The 21109-nt window shown below is 34.0% G+C and overlaps 1 protein-coding gene across 5 annotated transcripts in view; it reads left to right on the top strand.

Annotated features, from left to right (window-relative positions):
- The window catches only part of LOC106068616 (tetratricopeptide repeat protein 21B-like), a 43690-nt gene that overhangs the window by 17724 nt on the left and 4857 nt on the right, over window positions 1-21109 (top strand). For 2 of the 5 annotated variants that reach the window (XM_056004003.1, XM_056004006.1), the window contains 15 exons: window positions 463-573; window positions 752-804; window positions 1439-1527; window positions 2327-2447; window positions 3557-3622; window positions 3755-3857; window positions 4711-4821; window positions 5263-5344; window positions 6605-6755; window positions 13649-13813; window positions 13912-13975; window positions 14644-14769; window positions 15170-15226; window positions 16551-16664; window positions 18140-18250. In XM_056004003.1, the coding sequence (XP_055859978.1) occupies window positions 463-573; window positions 752-804; window positions 1439-1527; window positions 2327-2447; window positions 3557-3622; window positions 3755-3857; window positions 4711-4821; window positions 5263-5344; window positions 6605-6755; window positions 13649-13813; window positions 13912-13975; window positions 14644-14769; window positions 15170-15226; window positions 16551-16664; window positions 18140-18250 (1524 nt within the window). The remainder of the gene's footprint in view (window positions 1-462; window positions 574-751; window positions 805-1438; window positions 1528-2326; window positions 2448-3556; window positions 3623-3754; window positions 3858-4710; window positions 4822-5262; window positions 5345-6604; window positions 6756-13648; window positions 13814-13911; window positions 13976-14643; window positions 14770-15169; window positions 15227-16550; window positions 16665-18139; window positions 18251-21109) is intronic. The other 3 variants (XM_056004007.1, XM_056004008.1, XM_056004005.1) reach the window with 2 other exon arrangements.

Here is a 21109-nt window from a genome sequence, read left to right as displayed (position 1 = left end):
GAGATCATTTTTTTAATATCCCCTTTGCCCTTGAGGGGTCTACCTTTGGGAAAATGATCCCTTAGAAGATCAATAGGGTGTACCTTTGGGAAAATGATCCCTTTGAAGATCATTGGGGTCTACTTTTGGGAAAATGATCCCTTTGAAGATCAGTGGGGTTACAATTGGAAGCATGTCTAGTTAAAAAAAGATCAGTGTTTCTTCTAGCACTTTGATTTACCCTTTTGTTTTTCCCTCCTCTAGTCTTGTATACAGAGTATATGATGGTCATAGTTTCTAGGACTGGTTGATTCACTCACATGCTTTCTAGTAAACCAAACAAGTGAAATATTTGTGGAGCCATAACTTGGCAAAGTATTAGAGCATCAACCATTCTCCTGTCACCAGTTTTAATGTGATTTAGTAAAAAGAATAATTTTTATGTCTGCATTATTTTTTTTTCTCCTCAAATGAACTAAAAAGCCTGAAAAAGCCATTGAGGTCTATGAGGCAGCACTGAAACAGAACCCTAAAGATGCAGCACTTGCTTCGAAAATTGGTCAGGCTCTTGTCAAAACTCATAACTATGGAAAAGTAGGTGTTATAGTTTCATGTTATATTCTGAAGTTTATTTATTCTGTTTTTGTGTGTTAAACTTTGGTATATCATTATTATTTTTTTGGTAGATGATATTGCCAGGAAAAACTCCTGTAAGATAATAACAAAAATTCGTTTTCTGGGAAAGTACATATTGTTTGTTTGCTTTGTACAGGCTATCAACTATTATGAAGTTTCCCTCAAGACAGGTGGACAGAGCAGTTTAAGGTAATGTTGGCTGACAAATTATCAATTTGAAATATCTTTTTATCTATTTATTATAGATTATTTTACTTCTACATCTATTGTTTTAATAGTAAATAAAAATTGAGAAATATATATATATAACGGTGCAGATATCAAAATGTGCCTTATATTGATACCGGTACTTTGGAAAAGAACACTAATCATAGTTCTTTCAATTAGTTAAAGTGCATCTTTGTTGAGAAATTAAAAACTAATTTAAAATTCACTAAGTCAAACAAAAAGAAATGGTATAAAAAAAATATTTGTCGGATTATTCTGTTCTTTTTATTTGTTTTGGGGTTTTTGTGCTAGCAGAGAGGTAAAGTGTTGGGCTTCCTAAAAGAGGGGTCTCTGTAAAGACTTTTGATTTTGGAACTTTTTGGATTTTGTAGGATGCCTCTGAGTCAACCCAACTTTAATTGATACCTGACATTAAAAGTATATATGGTTGATTGTTGTGCTGGCCATATGATACCCTCATTAACTGTTGGCCATAGAAACATGACCTTTACATCATGTGTCCTATAGATCACAAAGTCTGAAAGACATACTTTACTTTACTTTTACTCTATTTACTATGACACATTAATGTTAACCTAGGAGTTGCATTTCACAGGTATGACTTGGCTGAGCTGTTGTTGAAACTTAAACAGTATGACAAAGCTGAGAAGGTTCTCAAGCAGGCCATCGAACAGGAAGGTCAAGGTAAAGGAAAACTCATGATCTTGACTATACAGTGACCGATCATTTCATCCCCGGTCACTTCATCCCCAGTCATTTCATCCCCTAGTCATTTCATCCCCTGGGGACCTGACTATACATACCCCTTCCCTTCAATCCAGTTTTGTTTTAACTTTAACTGCTTCTAATGAAAATACTAAACTATCTTTGTTTGATTCAGAAATTTATATTTATCAACCATTAAAATATCCCTTTTATTTTTACATTGAATGTTTTTTTTTTCTAATGCTTGTCCCATCTTATGAATGTAATTGAAACTACTTTCTGTAACAATAAACACACACACACACTCACACACATTTTTATTTTTCTGTATTATTTTTGTAAGCATAAATCGGAAACAAAATAAATTGGTAGCAGTAAGGAATTAAATTATTCAACAATACTTTGGCTTTTTATTGCATTTTGGGATTGTTAGGACGCGCCTGAGTCCACCTAATCTTATAGGTACTTGACATATTGGGGAAGTAAAGGCGGTTGGTCATTGTGCTGGCCATATGACACTCTTGTTAACTCTCAGCCATCATCATCATCGTCGTCAAACTCCATTAGAGTGAGGGCTTGAGAGGCTCAAATCCTCTCTTGCAAAAGCCCTGGACAGAAACCCTGCTGTCTTGCATAGTGCAAACTCTCAGCCATAGAAACAGATGAGCTTTAGGTCGCAAGATCTGAAAGGGGTGCTTTTTAAAAATAATGTGTCATTAAAGTTTAAGGTTGAGATTATACTTATACAGTTGTATTTCATCTACCTGTTTCTCGCCAGATCTAGAGACAATGATTGAACACACCAAGTATCTGATTCTCTTAGCCAAAGTTTATAACCAGGTGGACAGACTGGAGGATTCTCAGAACACTTTACAGAAAGCTAGAGACATGCAGGCCAGGTAAGTTGTCACTTCACCAAACACAAGGTTTTCCAAAGTAAGTGATAAGTTGGATGGACAGAAAATTTCAGTCTTAGAAAACTATAGAAAACTTAATACACAGGTTATAGACATGTAGAGAGAAAAGATGAAAAACTGGCAATAGATTTCATATGAGAAAAGTGGAAACATTAGAACTAAATTATCTAGGAGCATATCTTTTGTTATAAATTACAAATGTTGCTTTATAAATGAATACTGTTACATCTAGAGGCTGAGCATATCTAGGTCATATTCATGCTAATTATAAACTTATTGTTTTCCCTGACTGACTCAGGTCAGTCATTCATGTTAATTATAGACTTGTTTGATTCACTGGTTTTCCTGGCTGATTCAGGCAACCTTTTCTGTGCTCTAATGGCAATTTGAAATAATATACTTTTATGAATTTGTCCTATGATATGAAATAAGAAATGTGACTATACTCAGGGTACAAAGATGAAGCGAAGAAAGCTATGCTCTAAGAAATACTGGTACATCTTTATGAAAGAAGCCAAAGTTGTTGTTTTTTCTCCAACACTTTAGAATGTTTTCAAACTTACATCTTGATCTAAAGAGTTTAAATGAAACTTAAGTAAAATTATTAGAAAACAGGATAGAAACATTTTGTTTAGAAGGTAAAATAGTTTTGACTATCCCTACAGTGTGAGTGCTACCTTTTTACCCCTGCCAAAAAATTAACAACACCCTTATTGAATAGAACTGTTATTAGGTTCAAGTAAGTCATATTTGAAGTATTATACAGCCAGTCTTTTTGGACCTGGGATCTCAATATTTGAGATAAAAAGGGCCTGGTTATCCAGAGTTCAGAAGGTTAAAACTGAAGTTTGTTCTGCTTTGCCATCAATGATGCTGTTAAATTTGAGTGAAAATTTGTAATCTCCATCATAGTTTGACTCCTGGATTCTTGGTCAAATATTCAACATATTCTCTACCTTTCTAATGTTGACTATATTTAGTACCTTTGAAATAGACTTTGTTGTATGTCAAATGGTGGGCAACACAACAGCCACTTTCAGCATGTAATCACATAATGCACTAACTTTAGTGCTAATTTTTTTTTTCTTCAGAGTACTAAAGAGAGTGCAGGTGGAACAACCTGATGCCATCAGTGATCAAAAAGAACTAGCTGCAAGGTAACCCCCCAAAAAAATTGGATTTTTGTTCCTTTGGTCATATGTGATTTTTTTTGTTGGAAAATATTTTCTATAATTCCCAGAAAGTAGCTGGTGTTTTCTACCTAGTTTTGACAATTTTCTTGCTTTTAGTATTTGCAGTCAGTTAGCTGAACATGCTGCCAACCAGAGAGATACTGACACAGCAATCAAGTTTTACAAAGAAGCTTTAGTGTATAGTGAGAATGATAGCAAGGTAAAAAAATAAATCACCTTAGACTCTCTTAATAGAACTGTAAACATCATTTCTTTTTCCATAGCAACATCAGTAGAACTAATTCATTGAATGTGACTTTTAATACCATGTCCATTGGCCAAGTATGTTTGTGTAATGGAGTTGGGGGTGGGAGGAATAGCCATTGCCAGATTACCCATGTTTCTGATTCAATCTTGCTTAGTTCCTCATTGTTTGGTTCTGTCTACACCCCCATTAATAACACCGCCCTCTCTAACAATTAATGATTTAAAAATGAAGCAATATTTTTTCATGTTTAAAGTACCAGTAGTTCAGACTCAGAAAGATGGAAAAAAAAATATATTTAACATTTTAGCCCAATGAAAGATCTTTATGGAGACAGCTTGCCGCCCAATGTGCCGAACGGCGCAGGAGGACATAAGTCTAAGTCTAATCCTGCATAAATATCTAATGTTTGGACACAACTTGGGATTAGCTTTCTGTTCAATATATGCTGTTAGGTTTGTGTTACTTTTAAAATTGTGTGTTGCTCTGTTCTTCAAACATAGATGAAATAAACAAAACACTGTACACATTGTGTGTGTGTGTAGTTTTGTTTAGCAAAATTCTTATTTCTGTTATTTTAAAGAAATAGGTGCTAATAGCTTGAGAACAACAACAGACTGCTCGGTTTTCTCAACTTGAACAATTTTATAGTTGTGAAAACAACATAATCAGTTCATGAAACCACCTGTTGAGCTCAAAAAATAGTCTTGCTTATAGTTAGGACATTGTTCTGAAAAATAGATTACTCCAATATATATGTATTTTTATCTATATATAATATATATACATATATTTTGTGTTTAAACAGAGAAGCCTAGACCTAGCTGGACTGTACCTTATGTCAGAAGATTTAGATTCATGTCAGCACCAGTTGATGACTTTACTCAAAAATGATGGTGATAATAGCAATGCAACTATTGTAAGTTCTAGTTACTTCTTTTTTTTTTTTTTTCATACAGAAATATCAGGTCTCTTGAGCCTTAACACTTAGTGCTCTAAGCTGGTTTCAATAACAGAATTAGATGCGTTACTGTATTAAAATTTAAAATATGTTTTTTTTATTTATTATTTTAATGTCTGAATTAGTTGAAAAAAACAACTGTTTTAAATTTACATTTATAAATATATAGTCTACAGTTCTTTGATATTTCATGCTATGGTTGGTGTACATGGAGTGCTGATTCAGGTTGTGAAGAAAAAGGTTTTGGTAATTGTAGGCACCACTCTTAAAGAAGAACATTTTAAAAAAAAATAATGTTTTATGAAGAAGAAGGCCAACTGAAAATAAAAACGTCTTACTCAAGGATTTGTGTGAAAAAAATTAGAAATGCAAAAAAATTGTTTAATTATATCCAAACAGATGCTGGCAGATCTTATGTTTCGTAGGAATGATTATGATACAGCGATGTATCACTTTCAACAGCTTCTTACCTTAAAACCAGGTGAGTCTTTGTGTTAGCAGCATGTCAAGTAATGCCATATTTTTTTTGTTGAAACTCTATAATTTTGTCATGTAACCTATTTGTATACTCATGATCATCTTCACTTCACCTATCCCTTAGTCTGTTGGTATGTTGGTGCACCACACAAGATGTTTGAACCATCTTTTTCCATTCCTCTCTTATGCCTTGGATACAAATTCTTTCAATGACAGGCCTGTCCATTTTTTTATGTAGTCTTCTCGTCGCTTTCTCTTTCTACTATTTTATTTTCTAGTACTATTCCCTGAAGGAAGGTCTTTGCAAGCCCTGAGAACCTTGTGATATATTAGTTTATGTTTTTTTGACAGTAGTTAGCAGATCATCAAGGGGTCCAATTGCTGAATTGATCCTGTTTCTTTTTCATTTGAGATGAGCTCTTTGTATGTGAGTCTGCAGCACATCAATTCTCTACTCATGATGTGCCAACTTATTTTGGTTTCTGCAGGAGCATAGGTTTGCTATCACAAAACTCCAGTAAACAATTACTTTTCAGTTTCTTTAATTCTTTATATTCTACAAGTATTATTCCTGTAATCATATCTTCATTGATTAGCAATCTCTTGATGATTTTTTACAGCTTTTTCATTTTCCTCTTTTCCTGTGAAACAAGGTCCAGATCTTGCTAAGTCACATGATGCTATCAATTTGCATAGTATTCTGCTGTTTAATACTGTATAGGCCTGTTATTATGCAAGTTCTTTTAACTGTTGAGGATTTCTATTTTTTGGTTATTGTTCAATAATGCAAGGAAAAATGCACGTTGTAGCAGTTTCAATAGATTTATTATACAAATATTTTTAGAAATCAACTCTAACTCTATTTTCTGTACAACTCCAACTTTTACAAACTTTCTACTATTCGTTATACAAGATCTCACTTCTCACCACAAGTTCTAGCTGTACCTTTGCTCTCCAAATTCTAATTAACTTAACTCTCCAAACTCCAAGTTCTAACTTACTAGCCCTAACAAAATCAGGCGTTAAATACCCTTTTAGTTCAACCGTACCTTTTCAAAAACACAGCGTAGACACTTTCATTGCCTCACATCACCCAGCCATATTGTATCAACAAATATCAATTTGCATAGTGTTCTGCTATTTAATACTGTATAGGCCTTTTTATGTCCTAGTCAATAGTCTACATAATACATTTCATTAACTCAACTGCTAGGACAGTATTACTTGTATAAAAGTTTACAACTTACAAGGAAATGTTTCCCAGATAACTATGAAGCACTGGCCAGGCTGCTGGACTTGATGAGAAGGGCTGGAAAACTGGATGAAGTTCCTAAATTTTTAGATCAAGCCAAGAATGCATCTTCCAGAGCTCCACTAGAAGCTGGATTCTCTTACTGTAAAGGTCTCTATGAATGGTTAGTAGATTCTCTTACTGTAAAGGTCTCTATGAATGGTTAGTAGATTCTCTTACTGTAAAGGTCTCTATGAATGGTTAGTAGATTTTCTTACTGTAAAGGTCTCTATGAATGGTTAGTAGATTTTCTTACTGTAAAGGTCTCTATGAATGGTTAGTAGATTTTCTTACTGTAAAGGTCTCTATGTATGGTTAGTAGATTCTCTTACTGTAAAGGTCTCTATGAATGGTTAGTAGATTTTCTTAATGTAAAGGTCTCTATGAATGGTTAGTAGATTTTCTTACTGTAAAGTAAAGGTCTCTATGAATGGTTAGTAGATTTTCTTAATGTAAAGGTCTCTATGAATGGTTAGTAGATTTTCTTACTGTAAAGTAAAGGTCTCTATGAATGGTTAGTAGATTTTCTTAATGTAAAGGTCTCTATGAATGGTTAGTAGATTTTCTTAATGTAAAGGGCTCTATGAATGGTTAGTAGATTTTCTTACTGTAAAGGTCTCTGTGTATGGTTAGTAGATTCTCTTACTGTAAAGGTCTCTATGAATGGTTAGTAGATTTTCTTACTGTAAAGGTCTCTATGAATGGTTAGTAGATTTTCTTACTGTAAAGGTCTCTATGAATGGTTAGTAGATTTTCTTAATGTAAAGGTCTCTATGAATGGTTAGTAGATTTTCTTACTGTAAAGGTCTCTATGAATGGTTAGTAGATTCTCTTACTGTAAAGGTCTCTATGAATGGTTAGTAGATTTTCTTACTGTAAAGGTCTCTATGAATGGTTAGTAGATTCTCTTACTGTAAAGGTCTCTATGAATGGTTAGTAGATTTTCTTACTGTAAAGGTCTCTATGAATGGTTAGTAGATTCTCTTACTGTAAAGGTCTCTATGAATGGTTAGTAGATTCTCTTACTGTAAAGGTCTCTATGAATGGTTAGTAGATTTTCTTACTGTAAAGGTCTCTATGAATGGTTAGTAGATTCTCTTACTGTAAAGGTCTCTATGAATGGTTAGTAGATTTTCTTACTGTAAAGGTCTCTATGAATGGTTAGTAGATTTTCTTACTGTAAAGGTCTCTATGAATGGTTAGTAGATTTTCTTACTGTAAAGGTCTCTATGAATGGTTAGTAGATTTTCTAAAAGGTCTTTATGAAGGAGGAGTGGGGGGTGACAGTGAGCGGGTTCAAACTCTGGACCATCAAACGACAGCCCGAAGCACATACCACATGACCAGGCAGCCACCCAGGGCACATGTGTATAATTAAAACAAAGTAAGTTAAGTTCCCCTTTCAGACCTAGGTACAAATAAAACTCTATTAGCTATTGGATGCAAACTATTTTTTTTTAAATTTAATTTTGTAATGAAAATATCATTAAATACTGTTTGATTCCTTTGATGCAGACACTTCTAACCCATACAACATCCTAAACACCATCCCAAACCAAACCTACCAACCACTAGCCAGATCCACTCCTGTTAAACCTAAATCTACTAAAATTAATACAACAGCCTCACTAAACAAACCTACTAAAGAAGTAACACCAAAATACCTTAAAACCTTAGTAATAAATTTTCAAAGCATTAGGAACAAAACAGCAGACTTAGAAATTTTATTATAATGTGAGAAACCAGACATAATTGCAGGCACAGAAACTTGGCTACATCCTGAAATTTATAATGCAGAAATTTTCAATAGTAATTATGAAATTTTTAGAAAAGATAGGGCTGATAATCATGGAGGAGTTCTTTTAGCAATAAAAAACACTCCTATAGCAGAAGAAATTACCTTACCTAACTCAAAAAATATAGAATCAACATTTTGTAAAATTAATACCACCTCAACATCCCTAATAATAGGCAGCATTTACAGACCACCAAATTCTAGTTTAGAATACATGCAGGAACTATGTAATCAGATTACTACACTTAAAGAGACAAATAAAAATGCAGTTTTTTGGATTATGGGTGATTTCAACCTACCTGATATAAATTGGAAAACACTAACCATAGATAAACACCAAAACCTTAAGGACATAAATGAGCTTTTCATAGAAACTTTACACAACCTAAGTTTAGATCAAATCATTAAAAAGCCAACTAGATTAAACAACACATTAGATCTCTTCTTAACCAACAGACCTGGATTAGTAGTTGATTATGATATTATCCCTGGTCTATCAAACCATGAGATCATAAAAATACACAGTCAGATAAAAGCAGTAGCCAATACAAAACCCAAAAGAAAAATCTTACTCTGGAATAAATGTAACCTAACACAACTACACCAAGCTGCATTAAACTTTCAACAAACATTCTTATTAGAAAAAGACATTATTAACCAACCAGTCGATGACCTCTGGAATTTCATTAAAAACCATCTTAAAAGCATTATAGAAAATCATATACCAACTACATACACATCAAACAAAATAAATAAATGCTGGTTTAATAATAGACTAAAGAAGCTTTGTAAACAGAAGGAAAACCTATATAGAAAATTTAAAGAAACTAATGCAGAAAGAGTTTACAAAAAGTATATAAAAATTAAACACTTAACCCAAAAAGTAAGCAGACAGCTGCAGAATGAATACATAAACAATGTAATATCTAAAGATAACAAAAACCTATGGTCATACATTAAGTCTAAGAAAATGGAAACAACAGGCGTAGCGCCATTAAAAGATGAACATAACATAATACATAATGATAATGAAACTTAAGCAAACATTCTAAACAAATACTTTGCATCAGCATTCTCAGCCCCAGGAGACAAAAGACATATTACTGAATTTGAACCAAGTAGACAACATAGAAGATATAGTAGTACAAGAAAATGGAATTCAAAAACTATTAGCCAACACCAAACCAAATAAAGCTTCTGGACCTGATGGTATTCCAGCTAGATTACTCAAAGAACTAAGTAATGAGCTAGCCCCAGTGTTCAAAATACTCTTTCAGGCTTCACTTAACCAGGGCAGAGTACCAAAGGACTGGAAAGAAGCTAATGTCACCCCCCTATTTAAAAAAGGAGAAAAATCTGACCCAGGAAACTACAGACCAGTATCACTTACCAGCATCACATGTAAAATCCTAGAACACATAATATGTAGCAACATCATAAACCACTTAGACAAACATAATGTCCTCACACCATACCAACATGGCAGTGGCGTAGCTAGAGTATATGATGCCTGGTGCGGTACCTCATCTTGATGCCCCCCCCCCCCCCCAAAAAAAAAAAAAAAAAAAAAAAACAACAACTAACTAATTAATAACATTGCAAAACCTTACTTTTTTTTCAAAATAATATGTAGGCTATTCATTAATCAAATATTGTTAATTCTTTCATGACCTTAATGACCTTTCATGACCGCAGCATTATCATAGCCTTTGTGTCGATGAAGTCAACAAAAGACTCACGAACATGCACCCTGTCATTCTCCATGACAACATACCGTAAAATTTGGGAAATTTGATCCAGCTTTGAGATGTCAGGTGTACTGTCAAAAATAATAGAGGAATATTTGGCTTGTTTTACTTGCTGTATGATTTGTTTTTTTAGCGTGATCCCCCAATATTGTAATAAATTCATTTTGTATTTGTGGAGACATGTATATATTCGATATGGAACAAAGCTTAGTTCGAAGCACATGCTCCCTCAAGAGTGGATCGTACTTTGATAGTAATTTTACTAACTCTCCAGGTTTTCGTCTCTTGTATAATCAAATCTTGGGCCTTGTTGTCAATATTGTTCCCTACTCTCAGGCAAACTTCAAGTTCCCTCCAAGCAAGCGATGACTGAATGTGAGCTCTGCTGGTCTCATGTTTTTCTATTTTCGGGGATAACCTCCACCACTCATTGAATCCATCTTTGGATTTAAATGAAGATTTGGTACTTGATCTTGTTGAGAAGAGCATGCAGTGGAAGCAAAATAATAATTTTTTATTTTTTTTTTGGCGAATAACACATCCACTTTCTAAGAACTTTCTCGCCGTTTGACATTTGCCGGAAAAACAAAGCCTTTGAAAGCTTTCTAGCCTTTCCTTTTGCTGATTCTTGATGTCTATACGCCTCTCTGAATTGACTGTCCATACGCTGAACTGTTTCAGATCCTTGAGTGAAAAGGTGTATGCGAATATTATCTGTGATGACATCAGGCCAATCTCCAATGTCGTTCAGTCTAGAGTTTATTATCCTGCTTTCTGTATTGTTTACACTGTCTGATGGTTCAGCTTCTTCAGTATGAATTTTTGAGGACATGCTTGTGTGCTGTCCTTTAGTCTCTAGAACCTGCGGTATTGAAGTATTTTCTTCTTTTCACGATGTCGGCCTCATCCTTTTTTTCTGAATTCAATGATAACCGTCTCATCTTGCTTTGTTGCTTTTAATTGTTCAGTTAATTCATACCCATTAACAGCTCGCCTATAGTCGGTGGACTCTGGCAATGATTTGACTTGAAATTGTCTCGATGCTTCTTTAGACTTAAGAAATTTAAGAAACGCACCTCACTGCGGTCAAAGAAACTGCTTTATGCGGATGACATTGTCCTCTGGTCAAACGGCAAGAAAGCCGACCAAATACAGGCGGCATTACAAGCAGACCTCCAAACCATCTCCTCGTATTGCGACAAATGACAGATTCAGATAAACATTGCCAAAACGACCTGGTCCCTGTTCAACCTATGGATCGACATTCTTAAGGCTTCATTCGAGCTTCAACTTAGTGGGCTGCGACTCCAACGTGAAAACACGCCAAAATATCTAGGGGTGACCCTGGATAGAAAGTTGTCAATGCTCCAGCACGTCCAGGAAGTTGAAAGAAAAGCCTCGGAGAAGTTAGTGTTACTAAGAAAGCTGGCCAGCACAAAGTGGGGTGCCAAAGCTTACATGCTACGCACATTGTACTTAGGGGCAGTCAGATCACACATTGAGTCAGCTCAAGTATATACTAGTAAAACTGCCCTCGAATCACTCGACCGAGTACAATCACAGGCACTAAGGTTCATTTGTGGCACCTTTCGGACAAGCCCAACAAACGCTGCTGAAATCTTAACAAACGAGGCCCCTTTACATTTAAAGAGGGAGAGGGCGGTACTTACAGCCTATGAGCGCTATAAAAGGGGCGACAACATGTACCGTGTGTCCGAAATAAATGTAGTAAATTAGAGTCAAACTGTTCTATAGCTTACATTGTATGGAAGAAATAGTCAAGGAGATGAAACAAAATAGCGACATGACTAGTTTATAAATCGTTAGTTCATGTTTAAAATACAGTAGTTTAAGTTTGTTCGTGTCCATACAATTAGTCGTTTTTACTGAAAAGCTCACGGAAATAGGAAATTAATACACACTGGGGAAATCTTGGTGCCCCTCTCCACTTGGTGCCCTGTGCGGCCCGCACCACCCGCACATTGGTAGCTACGCCACTGCAACATGGCTTTAGGAAATATAGATCATGTGAAACACAACTAATAGGACTAATTGATGATTTTTCAAAAGGTCTAGATAATAGTGAACAAATAGATGCTATCTTACTAGATTTTTCTAAGGCTTTTGACAATGTTCACCACCATAGTTTGCTTAAAAAATTACAATATTTCGGCATTAATGGTCTACTGCATCAGTGGATTAAAGACTTTCTGATAGGGAGAGAACAAACTAATAATAAATGGCTCTAAATCAACACCGATAACAGTAAACTCAGGTGTACCTCAAGGAACAGTCTTGGGTCCACTACTATTTTTAATTTACATAAATGATTTACCAAATTGCATTACTTCAGGAACAAAAGTCAGATTATTTGCAGACGATTGCATAATATATAGAACAATAAAAACAACACAAGACACAGATATTTTACAAAGAGAATTAGATGAATTACAGAAATGGGAATCAAATTGGAGCATGTCTTTCCACCCAGAAAAATGTCAGTTGTTAAGAGTAACAAAAAAACTAAAACAAATTAATTCCACTTATCTTATTCATGGCAAACCAGTAACACAGACTAAAACGCAAAATACCTAGGTGTTATAATAAATGAAAAACTGTCATGGAATCCACATATTGATGAAACTACAAAAAAATCAAACAAAGCATTAGGATTTATTAAAAGAAATTTCTATAAATCAAATAAGAACATAAAACTAAAATGTTATTTAACCTTGGTTAGGCCAATAATAGAATATGCATCCTCTGTTTGGGACCCCTCAACTCAAGAAAACATTAAGAAACTAGAACAGACACAAAATAGAGCAGTGGGATTCATAACAAACGAATATTCACATTTGACTAGAGTAACACCTTTAGTAAAATCACTAAATTTAGAAAGCCTTCAGGACAGAAGGCTCAAAAGTAAAGTAGCAATAATACATAAAACACTGAACCATAATATTCAAATACAAAAACAAAATTTAATAAAATACTCTGAAAGACACAAAGATAAAGGCACATTCCTCGTCCCATATGCTAGGACAAATTTGTACAAATACTCCTTCTTCCCTAGTGCTATTAGAGCATGGAATGGGTTGCCTGAGCTAGCCAGGAAAACCAGTGACTTGGCAGAATTTAAGTCATTGGTTAATATGCATGACTAAATGCATGACGCGTAGGACGTAATCATCTTCTTTTTTGAAGTAACGTCTGTATTATATAGATAAGATAAGATAAATATAATTAAATCATGTGATAGCAGTGATTACAAACAATGGTCAGCAGAACTATCACATAAGCCAAGCTTACACATTTAAATACCATATAGAAGTATGCTAATTAGCATTGTAGTTTATTAGTTCCAACATTTTAGTGAACATTTTGGTCTAATTTTTTTTTGGCCTGACATATTCCAACATTTTGTTTCCTTTTCCTGAAGTCTACATTAAAAAAAAAATGTTATTTGTTTCTTAGGTATTCTGGAAACCCTACAGAAGCTTTAAAATATTTCAACAAATCTCGCAAAGATTCAGATTGGGGCAACAATGCCATCTACTGCATGATTGAGATTTGCTTGAATCCAGACAATGACACAATCGGTGGGGAAGTTTTTGAATCAGTGGAAGGAGAAAGTGTTCAGTAAGTCATTGAATATTGTCTAGCCGTAACTGCTGCTGTGCTTTAAAACTGTCTATCCAATCTTTTTAATGTCATTATTTTACACTTTGTATTGTCAGGGTTAGCAAAGACAAGACAGATACAGAAATAATGGCTGTACGGACAGCTGAGAAACTCTTGAAAGTAAGCATTTACTTCCTGTACTAGTTCGGTCAATGTAATTGTCGAGCCTCTTTAGAAATCTGATTTTAATTAAAAATTTTACTTTATGAAAAAGAGAAAAGAAAAATAAAATACTTTTTTTTTACATTATAAGAAAGTTTTTTTTAAAAAAGGTAGATCTTTAGTTTTAATATTCATTTAAAAGTTACTGTACACAAATTTTTTGTTTGCTGGTTTTACATGATACGGATGTTCCTTCAGCAATGAAGATAATTACATCCTAGCTCATACCTTCTGCAGGACAGTGGAGGATGGAATGGTCAGGGTTCAAACCTGGAAACATCAAGATGACAGTCCAGAGCACATACCACGCCCACATGCCACACAACTGTTTGCACTAAAGCTCTGAATTGTTACTTTTAGTCACTGATCATGTTTATTTCAGCACATTCCCTTACTCTTTATTCTGAAACAGTCGACAGTGTATTCCAAAACAAAAGCACTTGAAGTTGGACTTTAAATTATATTGAGCATTCATGTTGTTTAGAACATTTAATAGTAACATTTTTGTTTAAGTAAATAACAAAAATAGAATCTAAAATTTAACTGGACACACAGAGATTCTGTAGAATGTGACATTATTTCTATGTAATGGAGTTGCAATCAAATTTTAAAAAATTCTTATACAGGAGGTCAAGCCAAAACCAGGAGATCTTCGACCTTTGATCCTTGAAAATATGTCCTTGATTGCCACCAAGCAGAAGGCCAATGTGGAGAAAGCTTTGAACAGTTTTACCGAGCTCTGCTCAGGAGAGGTAGGCTAAAGCTATTTTGTGTTGTTTTTTTTTTATATTTTTTATGTGATGTTGTTTTGATATTGTGCATGAAAAGCCATCCTGCCCATTTTAGGTTTTAGAATAAAGTATTTCAAGTATTTATGCATATTGTAGTATGTGAACCAGCAGCCTCTTTTCTTTCTTTCTTTTTTTGAAGTCAACATGACCTAGCATATGTAAAAATAGTGTATATTTTTAAACAGCTGCAAAATTTTGAAGGCATCTTTGTAATTTCAGTTTACTGAACACATTACCTTTTGTAATTTATTTGTTTTAGCATTGTCTTTGTTTCAAGGTTTTGCACATAAACAGCAAAAAATAAATACAAAAATGCAAATTGAAATAAAAAACTTGTAGTAATGTTAAGTTTGCCATTCAGCAGGCCACTCCTGAAGGTCAGGGGTCATCTCTGTCTGAAGCTTCAGGTCCTCGGAAGGTAGACATTGTATTGGATATTCTTTTTCTTTAACCTATATATTACATTTTATCTTAATTTTATTGCAGTTATAGTTTCTTTAGAGATGGAGGCCTTCTTAAGAATATATTTGAAAATTGTAGCTTACCAACATAAGATATATGGTTGACAAATATAAAATAAAATTTAAAAAATGTATAAAAGTTATTTTTATTTAATTGCAGAAAAAGAAATATTCAAGTATATCTAATTAGACGGAATGTTCTGTAATATCCTATTAATAATTGTAAACATTTCATCTTCATCTTGTGAAGTTTTTTTTTTCATTTTGCCTTATCTAAATTTTATTGCTCTAAAAAGCATTTTAAGGTTATTCCTGAAAAATACTTAAATTTTGTAAATATTCAAAGTAGCAAATCAATTTTGATTAACGCCTAGCAGAAAAGTGACATGTGGGCCATCATCAAAAATTGTTTTGTGTATGTGTATTTCTTCTTTAACTGGACTTCAACTTAATATTAACTCCTAGCGTCTCATTTCACTGCTTCTAACAGTCTTTGTGTTTCTAAACTATAATCTTTTCCATAGGCTTATCCTTTTTTTAAAAAAAATTATTTATATTATTTTAATAGATCACAGTTTTGTTAAAAAAAAATAATTCTCAATTATTTTGGTGATCTTGTATATATTTCTTCTTACTTAGCCAAATTTCCATTATCACCTCTTCAGACTTGTAATTAACAAACCCTATGAAGGCAAAATGTTACATTTATTGTTAGTTTTCAATCCTTTAAGTCTAGCTAAACTGGGAAATTTGAAGGCAAGTGACATGCCCTGAATGAATACTTTTTTTCAATTTTAAAAATAATCTAGTAGAAAAATTCAGAAACCTTCATTCCACTACAATGCTTGATTAGGACATGGAAATCTGGACATTGTCTGGTTGAGTGACATGAGCTACTAAGAAACTGAGAGTTTCACTTCATATCACCATGACAACTTCTGAATTGTATTTCCAGCTGACTTGTGTTTGTTGAGACCAGCATGTAAACATCACAGATTCACCTGCCACACAATAAAGTACAGGGGTCATGTAATAGTGGCATGAAAACTTGATAGTGGCATGAAAACTTATTCCAAATAATATAATAATAATTTTTAAAAAGGGGTAATTAAAGGCCAAGGGAGATAAAGGTATAAAAAGTAAAAGTTAAAATTTCTAAATTTGTTTATAAAGTTAACATTTTCCATAAAACGTCTATAGTTATACAATCAATGTTACTAATACAGAATGAATTATTTCATTGTATTGTTACCAAAGTCATCTGTGCTCTTCACTCCACAGAGAGAGCATGTTGGTGCCCTGTATGGAATGGCAACAGCTTACATGGTGCTCAAACAAGTGCCACGGGCCAGGAACCAGCTAAAGAGAGTGGCTAAAAGTCCATGGACAATTCAGGTAATGCTATTTCTTCTTTTTCTTTTTGGCAAGTTTTACAGTTAGCTGTTTTAAACATTTCTTAAATGCTTCATCTCAAATACCTATCAAATACCTAGAAAAACTCTTTCAAAAAGTATTTTCAAGTCTGGATGGACTGCTTTATTTGACTTGGATTCTAAGTTTCTGTCATCTCTCAATTCCTAGTCTAAACAGGATGTCAGGGTTCAAACTCAAGACCATTGAGATGCTCATATCATTCCACAAGGCATTTAACAGGAAAAAAATTGAACACAAAAATTATTTTCAATCTGTAATTGTTACAAGCCTTGTCAGAAGTACTGTAGAGTGTTTGTTTCAATAAATGCGGCTCTAGTAAAATGATTCTATTTAGATTGTATTTTATTCTGTAGGGCTGGATCCAGAGAAACAACAGGGCTTGTTCAAACTACTTTTTGTGTTTCTAATTTGATCAACTATAATTTAATTAATTCTATTTGGATTAGCATCACGCACACAAGAGACACTATATCTGAAATTCACTTTTTGACATTCTCACCTAGTCTGACGCAAACAACAGAAATAATTATATTATGTACAAGATGTTACATTCTTCCTTTAAAGTATCATGGTTAAACAGCTTGTACACAATATGTTGCCTTATCTACCTAATACATACACAGTTTGCCCTACAAAGTTGTGTCTCTCATGTTTTTTTTAAATAGAAGACCAAGAATAATGATGGTCATAGTCTCATGGAACAGTAAGGCCATAACTTAATGTGGCTGTGTTTTTATACAAAGTTGTCACATGCATTACTTGAATGGCATAATATTCACATGTTTTCCAGTTTATTTTTGTGATTTGGCTGTTATTAGTTGGCCTCATCTCAGTTTTCAGCACCACATTGCACAAACTTTTAATGAGACTCCTAGCCAGAAATCACTGCTCTTGAAATTCTAACAAATAAGTTATTCAAATGATATACATTATAAAACACTATTCTTTAAGTATGTACATGCCTCATTATACACAACTATTAATGCATGAAACGACAATATTTCTACCTACTATACCATGATTTCACTTGTTTGCCAAAGATCAAGTTCTATGTTTGCTAAACGCAAAATCAAAAGGCAGGCATCCCAAAGGCAGACCATGAGTACGGTGGCTTGATGATGTAGAGGCAGATCTACAACAGCTAACAATCTGGGCGTGGAGATGTAAAGTGCAGGATAGATCAGAATGGAAAGATGTGCCAGAGCAGGCCTGGGCCTGTACTGCCACTGGGATGGATGGATGTCTGCTAAACCATTTCCCATTCTTTTCTTTTTTTTTTAATATTACTGTATCAGCCTATAATATCACTAACCCATACATAAAATAATATACATTTTGTATGAGAGTTTTATGTTTATTTATAAATGAATCCTTCAAAAGAGAAGATAATCACACCCTACACATATCCATAATGCTTACAAAACTATCTCTCACAGGATGCTGAAGATCTAGAGAAAAGTTGGCTTTTGCTGGCTGACATTTACATCCAGTCTGGGAAATACGACATGGCTGGTGAGCTTCTGAAGAAATGTCTCCAGTACAACAAAGTAAGGGGGAGCTAACTTTATATAATTAACATGAAACGTCTGCCTTATTGTTGTCTTAAATATCTTTTTTTTTTTAAATTTTATGATAGGCAGAATATTTTAGTAATATAAACATGTAGAACTAATGGTATAAGTATGATTTACATGAGGAGAGAATGAGTTTAATAAATATTATGGGTTTGAAATGACAAGAGGTAGAACAGGAAAAGTACACAAACCCCTACACAAATTAAAATTTCTGAGCATAAAAATAAATATAATATTTTGTGTGATCATACAGGTCTTATGAGAGATAAGTTACTTGGAAGGCTGTAAAAGTCAGCTAGAAACGTTGTACCCATTGTCACGAGTCGAGTCTGTGACCTATTTCGACCAGTTTCTAGAAGCTCGAGTTCAAACCAGTGCAAGTGTCCAGCGTAAACAAGTTAATTTTAGGTATCCAATCAAAGAAAGGGGTTAAGGAAAAAAATAGCACACGTCAGCTTCTAGAAGGTCAAAGTTACTAAAATAATTATCTGAGAAGGTTCAATGATTCTGGAACGTACGATCAAAGAAAGTATAAATAAGGGGAAAGTCAGTTAGACGGGGTCCTCGCTCGGTCCTCGCATAGTAGTAGTTCTTGTAGAGCGATGGTCCTCGCTCAGTCCTCGATTAGTAATAAGTTTTGTGATATTAGCGGGTCCATTAAGTAAAGTTTTAGTAGTTGAAGTTGAAGTTATATTAAGTGAAGTTTTATGTATCTTTAAGTTTTATTTATGAAGTGTCAAGTTGTTATTGAATTAAGAAGTTAATTTGATGTGAAAGTTGAAGAAGTTATTAAAGAAGTTTGAAGAAAATACAGAGAGATGTTTCTTTCTTCATTTCATTGAATTGTCAAGTTTGATAATATAATCCCCGGCAAGTGTGATCGTCATTTCCTATGAATTCATCAACTTATTAATACATCCTTCGGTCAGTTCGTCACATTTATGGCACCTCCGATAAATAAGGCAAGGCATCGATGAATACAGGCATCAACCAATAAAGGCGACATCGAAGTATACATACGTCACATATATTGGCTCCTCCTGACGAAAAAAGGCATCTATAAATAAAGGCACCGACGAAGACAAGCATCACATACTACATTTTCAAAGAATAAAGTCGGCACATTCTAGCAAGTACTACGAATTTAAAAGGAAAAGCCTCTAACAAATAAACCATAGCCTCTCGTAACGACAAAGCCTCAACTAAGCATTACAAGAAAAGCCTCTTTCAGAAAACTTCAACAAGACGTACATTCATTGCTACGAAAAGTATTTTATGATTGAAACTTCCAGTCAACAGGTTACATAATAGTTGACATAGAGGACGTCCTGCAAGACAGATCATCTGTTTTAAGGTCAGTACCTTACATTTTATATTTACTAAGCTGTGAAAGCTACATTTACTAAGCTGTGAAAGCTATATTTACTAAGCTGTGAAAGCTATATTTACTAAGCTGTGAAAGCTATATTTACTAAGCTGTGAAAGCTACATTTACCAAGCTGTGAAAGCTACATTTACCAAGCTGTGAAAGCTACATTTACCAAGCTGTGAAAGCTATATTTACCAAGCTGTGAAAGCTATATTTACCAAGCTGTGAAAGCTACATTTACCAAGCTGTGAAAGCTACATTTACCAAGCTGTGAAAGCTATATCTACTAAGCTGTGAAGGCAACGTTACTAAAGCTAGTTGTACACTAGTTTGTTTACAAATACTGACCACTTGCATTCCTCAAGAGGAGACACCGATCGATATTTAACTAGGTCAGCCATAGTTAACCTCTCACCTGTGGACAGGTGTCGGTCATCGCTAGTGTAGGCAGTACTTATAAATAGAAAAGTTATTAAGTTATTACAATGGCTTTAGTCTCGTACCCGTGGAAAGCATACATCAAAGTAGCCGCTTACGGTAACATGCCACAAGAAAGAATGGAGGAATGGTGCACTCAAAAAGTAAATTACGAGATACAAAGACGTAAAGAAGACGAAGAGGCAGAAGAAAGAAGACGTAAAGAAGAAAAAGAGGTAGAAGAAAGAAGACGTAAAGAAGACAAAGAGATAGAAGAAAGAAGACGTAAAGAAGACAAAGAAGCAGAAGAAAGAAAAAGGATTAGAGAAGAAAAAAGAAGACAAGAAGACAAAGAGGCAGAAGAAAGAAAAAGGATTAGAGAAGAAAAAAGAAGACAAGAAAATGAGGCAGAAGAAAGAAAAATGATTAGAGAAGACAAAAGAAGACAAAGAGGACGAAGAGAAGAAACGCAAAGAAGAAAAAGAAGAAGAAGAAAGAAAACTTAAAGAAAGAAAAGAAGAAGAAGAAAGGAAACTTAAAGAAATACAAGAAGAAGAAGAAAGAAAACTTAAAGAAATACAAGAAACAGAAAGAAATGAAACTGAAGAAAAAGAGACAAGCATTACTGAAGGACCTTACATTGTTTATGAGTACAACAAGAATACTACTGATTTTCAACTATTTAATAATGAAGAATTTAAAGCTGATCAGAAAAAAGATACAACTTTGACAAGAATGTACAAGAAGGCACAAACAATTGTAAAGCAGCCAGGACTTAATGTACCTTATTTCAAAGAAGGAATACTTGTGAAGAAAAGTGTTAATTATGATACCTATGAGATTGTTGAACAAATCATTTTACCACTGAAATATACTCAAGACATCATTGAAAAGAATCACAATTTTCTACATACTAAACTAGCAAGTGTGACGAGGACAAAGAAAAGAATTCTTGACAAATTTTATTGGCCGAGCATTACAAAAGATGTTAAGAAACATGTTAGTAAATGTCAAGTTTGTCAAATGAACAATCCTAAGACAAAAGT

The sequence above is a fragment of the Biomphalaria glabrata genome, chromosome 11, assembly GCF_947242115.1.
Source record: "Biomphalaria glabrata chromosome 11, xgBioGlab47.1, whole genome shotgun sequence".
Lineage (NCBI taxonomy): Eukaryota > Metazoa > Mollusca > Gastropoda > Planorbidae > Biomphalaria > Biomphalaria glabrata.
This window is presented reverse-complemented; position numbering and strand designations above follow the sequence as displayed.